The 13,635-nt window shown below is 41.5% G+C and overlaps 1 protein-coding gene across 1 annotated transcript in view; it reads right to left on the reverse strand.

Annotated features, from left to right (window-relative positions):
* Positions 1-2,133, reverse strand: part of LOC120226072 (nuclear RNA export factor 2-like) — a 12,624-nt gene extending 10,491 nt beyond the window's left edge. The window contains exon 1 of the mRNA XM_039224262.1: positions 2,083-2,133. Within this exon, the coding sequence (XP_039080193.1) occupies positions 2,083-2,095 (13 nt within the window). The 5' untranslated portion in view covers positions 2,096-2,133. The remainder of the gene's footprint in view (positions 1-2,082) is intronic.
* Positions 2,134-13,635: the final 11,502 nt, after the last annotated feature.

Below are 13,635 nucleotides of genomic sequence, written 5' to 3' on the forward strand. Positions count from 1 at the left end.
ACAAAAAAAAAAAAAAAAAAAAAAAGAAATATCCAGAGTGAGCTTTCTTTTTGCCCAGACTGAAATGCCTTTCAGCTGAGGAGACAACTTTTCCTAAAAGCAGCTCCTCTATAACAAGGATCCGAATGACACACTGGAATGATAAGTCAACTACCATTTCCAAGTGTGTAGGGATTCTTCTTTATTCTTTCTATTATTGATTTCCAATTTAGGTCCTTTATAGCCAGAGAATGTTCTCTGTGTGATTTCAATTCTTCTAAAATTTGTTGAGGATTGTTTGGTGGTCTAGGAGATGACCTAGCTTGATGAATGTTACATCAATATTAGGGGGAAAATGCACTCTGCTGTCGTTGGGTGGAGTGCTCTATTTACATCATGTAGATCCTGTTAAGTTATTATGTTATTTAGATGTCCTATATCCTTGTTGGTTTTGCCTCTAGTAATTTTATCCCTTGCTCGGGGGGGGGGAGGGAGTTGAAGGCCCCAACTATAATTATGTATATGGTTATTTCTTCTTTCAGCTCTATCAGTCTTTGCTACGTGTACTTTGAGGCTCTGTTGTTTGGTGCGTACACATATAGGGCCATGATGACTCCCTGGTGGATCCTTTTATCATCATGTAACACCTCTTTCTGTCTCTTATCAATTGTCTTTGCTCTGAAGCCTACTTTCTTGGACATTGTAGCCACAGGTATACTTAGACCATGTTTTCGTGGTATTTCACCCTGTATTTACCCCTAGTCATTGTATTGATGTTCACCCTTCCCCCTCCCCCCACAAGTTCTCCCTGCCAACACATATAATTCATCATGTGGAAAGATTTGGGGGTTTCCTGGCATCTACAGAAGAGTCCCAATTCTCTCTCCCAAACTGGACTCACTAAGGGTATTTTATTTTTACCACGTTCAACTGAAACAGTGTACCAACAGATAATAATACTAGTGGTTTGGGTGGGCAGTAGGGGGAGGATTAAGGTAACCAGACTGGCAGAAACCAGCTTCCTTTTGGATTCTAATATCTCAGGCTCTCTCGGTTTGTGTGCTGTACATTTTGTACCTCAATTACTGCATGCTGTCTCAGGGCACGCTTATGAGTAAAAATCTGTTCACTGCTGATTGCTCAATGGTGTAGTGATTATGACCAGGCCTCAAATTAACTCCTCTGGGGATTCATTGCTTTCACTGTGTGGCCTTGCTGTCAGGACAATCCTGCTACTCACAGCCTTTGGGACTTTTCCTGTGTGGCACCGGAAGTGGAATTAAACATGGATAGAGCATTCGACCCATAAATGCTATGGCTCAGGCCTCAAAACTTGAAAGCAGCCTGGAGTGCTCCCTCTTTCTCTCACACTCCACATCTAACTCATCAGGAAATTCTCTCACTCCATCTCTCCAGTACATCCAGAATCTAGCCACTTCTTACCATCACCATTATTACCACCACCTTGGCCAAGACACCAACATCTATCTTCTGGATTCTACTGACTTCTAGCTGGCCCCTCTACTTTCATCCTTGCTCCCTTCCTTACCATCTGTTTTCATCCCAGCAGCAGAACATAAGTCAAATCACTTCAGTCTGCTGCTCAAAACAATGTAACAATAGTTTCAAGCCACCAACATGTTAAAAAGCCATGAGTTCATAGTGATACTAAACAACAATAACAACGACAAAGAGGAACCTTATTAATGAAGTTTGGAGAATGGCAGGAAACCAACTGGTTTTCCTGAAAATCCACCAATGAAAGGAAAAACTCAACTATTAAAAGGAGGAATGAGGGCCTGTGGTCAACATATGGTGTATGGAGGCATCAGAGTCATTTTTGAGAACTGACATTACTTCAGAAATAACGTTGGCAAGGGGAAAGTGTAAAAGTGAGCTAGCTAACAACGACAGCAATCCCCAGACCAACCGGCTAAGTTGGGTGCCTAAACAGGGACAGAGGCCTCCCTCATCAAGGTGATTCAGACCAGAGCAATCTTAGGCATAGACTTGTTTTGGGACTCTCACAGGAGAGTGGGCACGTGATTAAAAAACCAGAGGGACGACATGCACACACACACGCACACACGCACATTCACTTACTGAAGGTTTGCATCTCAGCACGATCCCTGTCTTGCCGTCGTTCTGCCAGAATCAAAGGCAATAACAGGAGTATGGCAAATCAGCTGGTGCCTCTCACCCAGGCTGCCTGAGTTACCCCCAACCGCCACCAAGTACCAACTGATCCTCCCACGGAGAAACGGTCATGAGTATCCTTTATGACATCATGTGTGTTCACATGGCTACTTCCCGTGACAGCTTGGAATTCTGTCTACATCATCGTTAGGCCACTGAGCACATTGCAATGGCATTATGGTAGGGAAAGAACAAGATGAGAAGTAAACCAACACTTGCCCTGCAGCAGCCAACAGTTGCTCAGTGTTGGGAAGACTCATTAGATTTCTTTGACCTCCTCACAGAAACCCCATGATGACTGTCTCCACAGTCCCTGTGAGACCATGAATATTCGGCTCACAGGGGTTAGGTCCATTTCCTAGGATTTCTCAGCCAAGTCAGTGGCAGAACAGAAATTGTGTCCTCACTCTTGGTCTGCCTCAACATCCTAAGGGTTCCTCCACCTACTGTGCTGGTTCTATTTATTTTTTTTAATTCCTTTATTTATTTATGTATTTATGTATTTGCATATTTATGTATTTATTTATTTATTTTTAAACGTTTTATTTATTTCTGAGAGAGAGAGAGACAGAGCGCATGAGCAGGGAGTGGTCAGAGAGAGAGAGGGAGACACAGAATCCAAAACAGGCTCCACGCTCTGAGGTAGCTGTCAGCACAGAGCCCGACGCGGGGCTGGAACCCATGAACCGTGAGATCATGACCTGAGCCAACGTCGGACGCTTAACAGACTGAGCCACCCAGGCGCCCCATGTGCTGGTTCTATTTCAATGGTGAATTTTCAGGTCTCAAGGACAGATTTCTGTGAGGAGACCAGGGATGATGGTCTGTGACAAGGAGCCAGTCACTCCTGCTTGGGGGTTGGGGACAGGGGAAGTGTCCAGGTGCCTTGGACTAAGTGAAGATATCTGTCTTGAACTAGCTGGAGAAATCTGTTCAGACCACAAAGTTTGCAGGTTAAGAGTCACTTTGAGCTGACAGAGTCTGGCATATAATGGGGCTTAATTAGTATTTGTTAAATGAATGTAGACAACAATGTAGATTTGGGATCAACAAAGCCACTTTTGAAAATCCATACATCTCAACCATTTCTACCCACATCTCTTTATTCTAGAAAAACAATGGGTTGCAGAACTGTTTCATAACCTGCTTGTAAAATTAGCATGTTATTGAATTCTTCTCTTACAAAATTAGTATTTTTCATTATATGCAATTAGAAATAGAGATAATTATCCCCCTCTTGATTAATGCTAGATCTACTGCTTTTCTGATCTTAGGAAAGGGAGGCTTTTGCAAACTGGTGATAGAAATGAGGAGAGGCTTTCCTTATATCTGGCAGATATAGATTTCTGGGTGTCTAGTATGTGTAGGAAGAATGTTCTGGACCTATATGCATGTCTGTGGGCACTCAGTTTTGTAACAGTATTATTGTCCTTATCTCAGAGGAAAGCAAGAGAGAGAGAGAGCGCGAGTGAGCAAGCGCATGGGCATGCGTTAATATTATCTGCTTTACATTTGTATAATTAGATTACATATATATACATTTCAAATCATGTTGGAAAATACATTGCCCCAGAAAACTGGACCCTAATGTACATTTTCTTTTCATGTATTATGTATTATATACGGCCAAATTTTGCTTTTTGTATTTTTTTAATGTTTGTTTATTTTTTAGAAAGAGAGGATCCCAAGCAGGCTCCACGCTCAGCACAGAGCCTGACACAGGGCTTGATTCTGGGACCGTGAGATCATGCTCTGAACCAAAATCAAGGGTCAGAAGCTCTGCCGACCGAGCCACCCAGGCGCCCCTGCTACTTCATTTTATATGCCCTTTAAGGTTTTTTTTTTTTTCTTTTTTTGGGGGGTGGGGGACACCTGGGTAGCTCAATCGGTTAAGTGTCTGACTTCAGCTCAGGTGATCTCACAGTTCGTGAGTTTGAGCCCTGTGTCGGGCTCTGTGCTGACAGCTCAGAACCTGGACCCTGCTTTGGATTCTGTGTCTCCTTCTCTCTCTATTCTTCCCCTGATCACACCCTGTCTCTCAAAAATGAACAAACATTAAAAAATGAGGTTTTATTTACATCTTTGCATTTTAATATTTGAATTGATTTTCAAACTTAAAGTACTAGTATTCTGTATACAAGGTATTTCTAATTGTGGAGGCCAAATAACCCAGTGAAGCATGGCTTGAGATTTAGGGCAGTTTCAAGATTTGAGTCCATGCTCTACGGTTTCCCAGAAGAAGTCCATCAATATTTTAAATTGTAAGAGACAATTTCCTAAGGATATTTACACCAATATATTTCTCCACTAACAGTGCAGGAGTGTCTAATTTCCTACACTATGCCCAACCATTCAAAAGTCATTCTTGGGGCACCTGGGTGGCTTAGTTGGTTGAGTGGCCAACTCTTGATTTTGGCTCAAGTTATGATCTCACAGTTCCTGAGTCTGAGTCTCATGTCAGGCTCTGGGCTAACAGTGTGGAGCCTGCTTAGGATTCTCTCTTCCCCTCTACCCCTTCCCCGCATGTGCATGTGCACATTCTCTCTCTCCTCTCTCTCTCTCTCTTTAGAAAAAAAGTCATTCTTATTCTTTGACCCAGACATTTCACTTTTTTAAAAAATTTGTTAAAACATTTATCTGAGGGGGGATGGCAGAGAAATAGGGAGTTCCACACTTCTTGCCTGCATCTCTCAAACAAAGAAGGGCTGAAGTCAAAGGACTCTGAACTGCAAGAGTCTGGGAGGAAAAGAGATGGAATCTACTAAGAAGACAGCCTCAAAGGTGCGTGATTGAAAAATGGGGAAGATAAAAACATAGCCAGGACACGGAGCCACGGAGGGGAGGGAGCCCCCCTCTGTGGAGAGACAAAGGGAAGAGAAAGAACAGTGAGGAAATTTTAGAACTGTACCTGGAGAAGAGTAAAACCTCGGCCCAGGATGGAGAAGGATCCTATCATCCCATCTCTAACCGCAGGACTTTCAGAGAGAGAGCCAATCTCTAACTGCAGAGATTTCTTTGGGCTGGGCGCCCCAGTCCCAGAAATTCCCTCCGGTATAGACAGTACGCAAGGGATGCAGTCGTAGTTGGCATCAGGAGGAACCAGTCCCCTACTTGATCGCCTGCTAGGAAGCACCCCAGCTTGTGGGATTACATGTCAGGCAGTATCTCAGTATCATTAATACACACGGAGTAAGATCTGGAAACGAGGCTGGGTGAGGGACATAGAACATGGGCCCCCTTGGCCACGCCCGTGGCACAGTGAGATCGGACCCAAAAGAGTGATTTGCAACACATGGTTCGAGAAAGGACTGGGGGGTTGCCATTTTTCTCCCCACAACCACCAAGGCGAGGCCTCAGGGAGTGGCCTGTGGGATCTACAGTGGAGGCAAGACCTGCCTATGCCAAACCATGCCCATCTGCTCTAGGTAGCTGCTTTGTTACCAGAGCCCGGATATGTGCTGCAGAAACAGGCCCTCTTCCAAGATCAACACTGACTCATTGCCGTGATTAACTCTAGATCAAATCTTGCTATTCAGATGTATTCTCCCTTATCTCATTCTTATCTCTCCCCTCCTCTTGATCAGATATTCTGGTTATAGGTTTGCTTAAACAGGCATATATAATCCATCCTCTTGATGCATGGTCTACACACCCATCCTTATCTTCCTTTCCCTCTCTCTGAAATAATCAGACTATATATTTTCTCTGGCTAACATTATCTTCGTTTTTTTTCTTTTTTTCTCCTCACCTCCTGCCATATTCTCCTTTTTCTCTCTCTGGATTAAGACTTTTTATCTCTATGCCTGGTCAATGTTCAATTTCCTTTTCTCCCTACCCCTGTCATTTCTCTCTTTGTATATGCTCTTCCATCAGCACTGCCTCCACCCTGCTCTCTACTTGTAGCTGGGATTTCTGGTTTTATGCCTTTAGCCTTTCCTTTGTCTTTTCTTGTTTTTGTTTTTGTTTTCCCTTTTGGTTTGCTTGTTTGTTTCATTTATTTGCGCATTTGCGTGCTTTTGATCCCTGTTTGTTTGTCTGTCTGATTTCCTTTCCAGGGCTAACTCAAGAAACAAGCCAAAGTACACATGGTGAAGAGTCCCAAATTTCACGATGAGTAGGGAAAGAAAACAAACAAAGGCACAAAAAGAGAGACCAAGGGACACCACTAAAAGAACACTTCCTGAATGGACATGCCCTAGACAGTCAATGAGCCTCCATTAATACGGCAGTACTCGCAGGTACAGAGCGCCTAACAAGCTTTTAAAACTGACAAGGGACAGAAAGCTAGCCAAAATGATGAAACGGAAGAACTCTCCTTTCAAGAAGTTCCAGGAAGAAGTGACAGCTAAAGAATTGCTCAAAACAGCTATTAGCAACATAACTGACCAATAATTTAGAACAATAGTCATAAAATTAATCGCTGGGCTTGAAAAAGGCATGGAACACACCTGAGATGCTATTGCTACAAAGTTTATGGACCTTAAAAACAGTTGTGATGAAATAAAAAAATGCTATCAATGAGGTGCATAATAAAATGGAGGTGGCCACTGCACGGATTGAAGAGGCAGAGAGGAGAATAGGGGAATTAGAAAACACAATTATAGAAAAAGAGGAAGCCAAGAAAAAGAGACATAAATTGATTCAGGGGCACGAAAGGAGAATTTGAGAACTGAGTGATGCAGTCAAACAGAACACTATCCGTATCATAGGAATTCCAGAAGAAGGGCGAGAGAAAGGGGTGGAAGTGGTACTTGAACAAATTACAGCCGAGAACTTCCCCAATCTGGGGAAGGAAATAGACACTGAAATCCAAGAGGCACAGAGAACTCCCCTCAGACACAATTTGAATCGATCTTCTGCATGACATATCATACTGAAACTGGCAAAATATAAGGAGAAAGAGAGAATTCTGAAAGCAGCTAGGGATAAAAGGGCCCTAACATACAAATGAAGATCTATCAGAGTAGTTACAGACCTATCTACTGACACTTGGCAGGCCAGGAAGGAATGGCAGGAAATCGTCAATGTGATGAACAGAAAAAATATGCAGCCAAGAATCCTTTATCCAGCAGGCCTGTCATTCAGAATAGAAGGAAAGATAAAGGTTTTCTCAAAGAAACAAAAATTGAAGGAATTCATCACCACTAAGCCAACCCTACAAGAAATCCTAAGGGGGACTCTATGAAGGAAATGTTGCAAGGAACGCAAGATACCAGAGACACCACTGCAAGCATGAATCCTACAGAGAACACAATGACTCTAAACTCATATTTGTCAGTAATAACACTGAATGTCAATGGATTATATGCTCCAGTCATAAGACATAGGGTATCAGAATGGATTAAGAAAAAATCCATCTATTTCCTGTCTACAAGAGACTCATTTTAGACCTGAAGACACCTACAGATTGAAAGTGAGGGGATGGAGGAATATCTATCATGCTACTGGAAGTCAAAAGAAATCTGGAGCAGCCATACTTCTATCGGAAAAACTGGACTTTAAAGTTAAGGCATTAATAAGAGATGAAGAAGTGCATTATATAATAATTACAGAGTCTATCCATAAGGAAGGGCTAACAATTATAAATGTCTAAGCACTGAATTCAGAACACCCGAAGACAGAAAACAATTAATCACGAACAGAAGCAATCTTATTGATAAGAATGTTCTAATTGCAGGGGACTTTAATACTGCACTTACAGCAATGGATAGATCAACTAGACAGAAAATCACTAAAGAAACAGTGGACCTGAATGACACATTGGACCAGATGGATCTGACAGATATATTTAGAGCTCTACATCCTGAAGCCATGGAATTCACTTTCTCCTAGAGTGCACACAGTACGTTCTCCAAGATAAACCACATACTGGATCATAAAGCAGCCCTCAATAAATATAAAAGAATTGAGATCATACCATGCACATTTTCAGATCACAGTGCTATGAAACTTGAAATCAATCACAGGAAGAAGTCTGGAAAACCTCCAAAAACATGGAGGTTAAAGTACACCATACTAAAGAACGAATGGGCCAATCAGGCAATGAGAGAAGAAATTTTAAAATATATGTAAACCAATGAAAATTAAAATACAACAATCCAAACTCTTTGGGATGCAGCAAAGGCAGTCCTAGGAGGAAAGTACATTGCAATCTAGGACTACTTCAAGAAACTAGAAAAAGCACAAATACAAAATCTAATAGTGCACCTAAAGGAAATAGAATCAGAGCAGCAAGAGCACCCCAAACCCAGCAGAAGACAAATAATAAAGATCAGGGCAGAAATAAACAATATAGAATCCAAAGAAAAAAGAAAAGAAAAGAAAATAACAACAACAACAAACAACACAGTTGAACAGATCAACGAAACCAAGAGTTTTTTTGTTTTGTTGTTTTTTTTTTTTTTTGAAAAAATAAACAAAATTGACAAACCTCTAGCCAGGCTTCTCAAAAAGAAAAGAGAAAGCACCCAAATAGACAAAATCACGAATGAAAATGGATTTATTACAACCAATCCCTCAGAAATACAAACAGTTATCAGGAAATACCATGAAATATTATATGCCAACAAACTGGACAACCCAGAAGTAATGGACAATTTCCTAAACACACATGCAATACCAAAATTCACACGGGAAGGGACAGAAAATCTAAACAGACCCATAACATGTGAAGAAATTGTATCAGTTATCAAAAATCTCCCAAGAAATAAGAGCCCTGAGCCAGATGGCTTCCCTGGGGAATTCTACCAGACATTTAAATCAGAGTTAATACCTATTCTTTTTAAGCTATTCCAAGAAATAGAAATGGAAGGAAAACTTCCGGATTCACTCTATGAAGCCCGCATCACTTTGATTCCCAAACCAGACAGAGGAGACACAGCAAGCAAAGAAAACTACAGGCCAATATCTTTGATGAATACGAATGCAAAAAATCCTCAACAAGATACTCGCAAATCAAAACCCACAGCACATAAAAAGAATGATCCACCATGATCAAGTGGGATTCATTCCTGGGTTACAGGGCTGGTTCAATATTCGCAAATCAATCAATAGGATACATCACATCAACAAAAGAAAAGACAAAAACCATATGATCCTGTCAATAGATGCAGAAAAAGCATTTGACAAAATACAGCATCCCTTCTTATAAAGACCTTCGAGAAAGTCGGGATAGAAGGAACTTACTTAAACATCATAAAAGCCATCTATGAGAAGCCCTCAGCTACCATCATCCTCAATGGGGAAAAACTGAGAGCTTTCCCCCTGAGATCAGGAACACGACAGGGATGTCCACTCTCACCACTGTTGTTTAACATAGTGCTGGAAGTCTTAGCGTCAGCCATCAGACAACAAAAGGAAATAAAAGGCATCAGAATTGGCAAACAAGAAGTCAAACTTTCATTTTTCGCAGACAACATGATACTCTGCATGGAAAACCCGACAGACTCCACCAGAAGCCTACTAGAACTGATCCAAGAATTCAGCAAAGTCTCAGGGTACAAAATCAATGTACAGAAATCGGTTATATTTTTATACACCAACAATGAAGCAACAGAAAGAGAAATCAAGAAACTGAGCCCATTCACAATTGCACCAAAAGCCATAAAATACCGGGGAATAAAACTAACCAAAGATGTAAAAGATCTGTATGCTGAAAAGTATAGAAAGCTTATGAAGGAAACTGAAGAAGGCACAAAGAAATGCAGAAACATTCCATGCTCATTGTTCGGAAGAATAAATATTGTTGAAATGTCAATACCACCCAAAGCAATCTACACATTCAATGCAATCCCCGTCAAAGTTGCATCAGCATTCTTCTCAAACCTAGAGCAAACCATCCTAAAATTTGTATGGAACCACAAAAGACCCCAAACAGCCCAAGTACTATTGAAGAAGAAAACCAAAATGGGAGGCATCACAATCCCAACCCTTAGGCTGTACTACAAAGATGTACTCATCAAGACAGTATGGTATTGACACAAAAACAGACACATAGACCAACAGAATAGAATAGAGAACTCAGAATTGGACCCAAAAAAGTAAAGCCAAATAATCTTTGAAAAAGCAGGAAAGAGTATCCAATGGAAAAAAAGACAGCCTCTTTAACAGATGGTGCTGGGAGTAATGGACAGCAAAAGAATGAAAATAGATCACTTTCTTACACCATACACAAAAATAAACTTAAAATGGATGAGGGACCTGAATGTGAGACAGGAAAGTATCAAAATCCTAGAGGAGAAAGCAGGAAACAACCTCCTTGACTTCAATCGCAGCAATTTCTTACTAGACACATCCCCAAAGGTAAGAGAATCTAGGGCAAAAATGAACTCTTGGGATCTCATCAATATAAAAAAGCTTCTGCACGGTAAAGGAAACAATCCATAAAACTAATAGGCAACCGACAGAATGGGAAAAGATAGTTGCAAATGACATATCAGATGAAGGGCAAGTATCCAAAATCTATAAGGAACTCGCCAAACTCCACACCCGAAAAACAATCCAGTGAAGAAATGGGCATAAGACATGAACAGACACTTCTCCAAAGAGGTCATCCAGATGGCCAACAGACACATGAAACGATGCTCAGCGTCCCTCCTCATCAGGGAATGCAGATCAAAACCACACTGAGATACCACTTCACGCCTGTCAGAGTGGCTAAAATGAACAAATAGGAGACTGTAGATGCTGGCAAGGCTGTGGAGAAATGGGCACCCTCCTACACTGTTGGTGGGAATGTAAGCTGGTGCAGCCCCTCTGGAAAACAGTGTGGAGGTTCCTCAAAAAATTGACAGTAGAACTCCCCTATGACCCAGCAATAGCACTGCTAGGAATTTACCCAAGGGATACAGGAGTGCTGACGCATAGGGGCACATGTGCCCCAATGTTCATAGCAGCACTCTCAACAATAGCCAAAACATGGAAAGAGCCTAAGTGCCCATCAACTAACGAATGGATGAAGAAGATGTGGTTTATCTATACAATGGAATATTACATGGCAATGAGAAAGAGTGAAATATGGCCATTTGTAGCAACGTGGATGGAACTCGAGGGTGTTATGCTGAGCGAAATAAGTCAAGGCAGAAAAGGAGAGATACCATATGCTTTTACTCATATGTGGAACAGGAGAAACTTAACAGAGGACCATGGGGGAGGGGAAGGGGAGAAAATAGTTGGGGAGAGGGAGGGAGGCAAACCATGAGAGACTCTTGAATACCGAGAAGAAACTGAGGACTGATAGGGGTGGGGAGAGAGGAAGGGGGGTGATGGGCATGGAGGAAGGGGCTTGTTGGGATGAGCACTGGGTGTTATATGGAAAACAACTTGACAATAAACTATATATATAAAAAAAAAGAGAAGAGGTTTATCTGTACAACGCAATGTGCAATGCAATGTAGAATACTACATGGCAAAGATAAAGAATGAAATCTGGCCATTTGTAGCAACGTGAATGGAACTCGAGGGTGTTGCGCTGAACGAAATAAGTCAGGCAGAGAAGGACGGTTACCGTATGTTTTCACTCACATGTGGATCAGGAGAAACTTAACAGAGGACCATGGGTGAGGGGAAGGGGAAATAAGTAGTTAAGGAGAGGGAGGGAGGCAAACCATATTGTTAAATACTGAGAACAAACTGAGGGCTGATGGGAGTGGGGGAGAGGGGAAAAGGGATGATGGGCATGAAGGAGGGCACTTGTTGGGATGAGCACTGGGTGTTATATGGAAACCAACTTGAGAATAAACTATGAAAGAAGAAAAAACACTTACCTATTTTTGACAGAGAGAGAAAGACGGTGCAAACGCGGGAGGGGCAGAGGAGACACAGAACCCAAAGCAGGCTCCAGGCTCTGGGCTGTCAGCACAGAGCTTGATACGGGGCTCAAACTCACAAGCCGTGAGATCATGACCTGAGCTGAAGTTGGGTGCTTAACCTACTGAGCCACCCAGGCACCCCCAGGCATTTCACTTTTAAAACTCACCATACAAAATATTCTCTGCTGAAATGTACACATATAATTATATGGCTGTGCTTAACTGGCTCTTTTATTCCCTTTGTTTTTACACCACTTTTATTGGGATATAATTGACCTATAGCACTGTGTATGTTTAAGAAATACAGTATAATAATTTTATTTACATAAATTATTACCAAAGTTGCCCTAGCCATCATCCATCATCCCATAATGATACAAAAAAATAAAGTAAATGAAAAATACATGAAAGATTCCTTATGATGACAACTCTCTTAACAGCTTCCAAATATACCATAAAGAAGTATTAACTATGATCATCATGTTGTCACATCCCTAATACTTATTTCTGTTATGACTGGAAGCTTGCACTTTTTTCAAAGCTTTTATTTTAATTCCAGTTAGTTAACGTACAGTGTTATATTAGTTTCAGGTGTACAATATAGAAATTCAATCGTTCCATACATCATCTGGTGCCATTCACAACAAGTCCACTCCTTAATTCCCATCACCTATTTCACCCATCCCCTCACTCACCTCCCCTCTCCTTACGCATCAGATAGTTCTCTATAATTAAGAGTCTACCCCTGCTTGGTCTCTCTCTCTCTCTCTCTCTCTCTCTCTCTGTTTTTTTTTCCCTTTGCTTGTTGGTTTTGTTTCCTAAATTCCACATATGAGTGAAATCATATGGTATTTGTCTTTCTCTGACCGACTTATTTCACTTAGCATTATGCTCTCTAGATCCAACCATGTTGTTGCAAGTGGCAAGGTTTCCTTCTTCTTTATAGGCTCTTTGACACAGAAAGACAATGGGATCAGAGAGTGGCTGACATTGACAGAAGAGGGGTAGAAATGATTGTCCCTAGAATCAAAGAGAGATGGGAAAGAAGGGACATGGGTACCCAACATACAGAGTAAAAAGGCCAAGGGATGGGTGTATGGTCCATTATTGGTGAAGGTGATCATTGAGAAGAGAAGGAAACACAGGTGGAAAAAGCCTCTGAGGAAGTGGATTCATCCTGGTGATACACACCCCTCTGGAAACCTTCCTTTCTTCCACGTGTGTTTTGTCTTTCTCTGTTACTTCACCTTCAAGTTGAATACCAGAGAAACAGTCCCCACACAGTCTTAGAAAGAAGAGATGGTTCAGGGGAACAGAGTGCAAAATGGGTCCCTTGGACAGAGAGTCAGAGTTCAGGGCATGTTGGTCCTGGACACCACAATGCATCGTTTTCCACTGGGCTTTGAGTCCCATCGCAGTGCTCATTTCCGCCCTAACACAGAGTCACACATTATTGGTTATCGGCATAGGATTTGAGGTCAGATCAATTAGTGTTTGAATCCTGGTGTTAAATTCTGTGGTCCAGGACAATTAACTTTGACTTCATGGTGACTCACCTTATTTTTTCCCTTAAATTGAGGATAGTGATAATTTCTACCTCATGAGTAAATTGTAAAAATTGAGTTAATATCTGGCAATATACATAAAACCG

The sequence above is a fragment of the Hyaena hyaena genome, unplaced genomic scaffold (assembly GCF_003009895.1).
Source record: "Hyaena hyaena isolate Hyena2069 unplaced genomic scaffold, ASM300989v1 scaffold_1578, whole genome shotgun sequence".
NCBI classification, from domain to species: domain Eukaryota; kingdom Metazoa; phylum Chordata; class Mammalia; order Carnivora; family Hyaenidae; genus Hyaena; species Hyaena hyaena.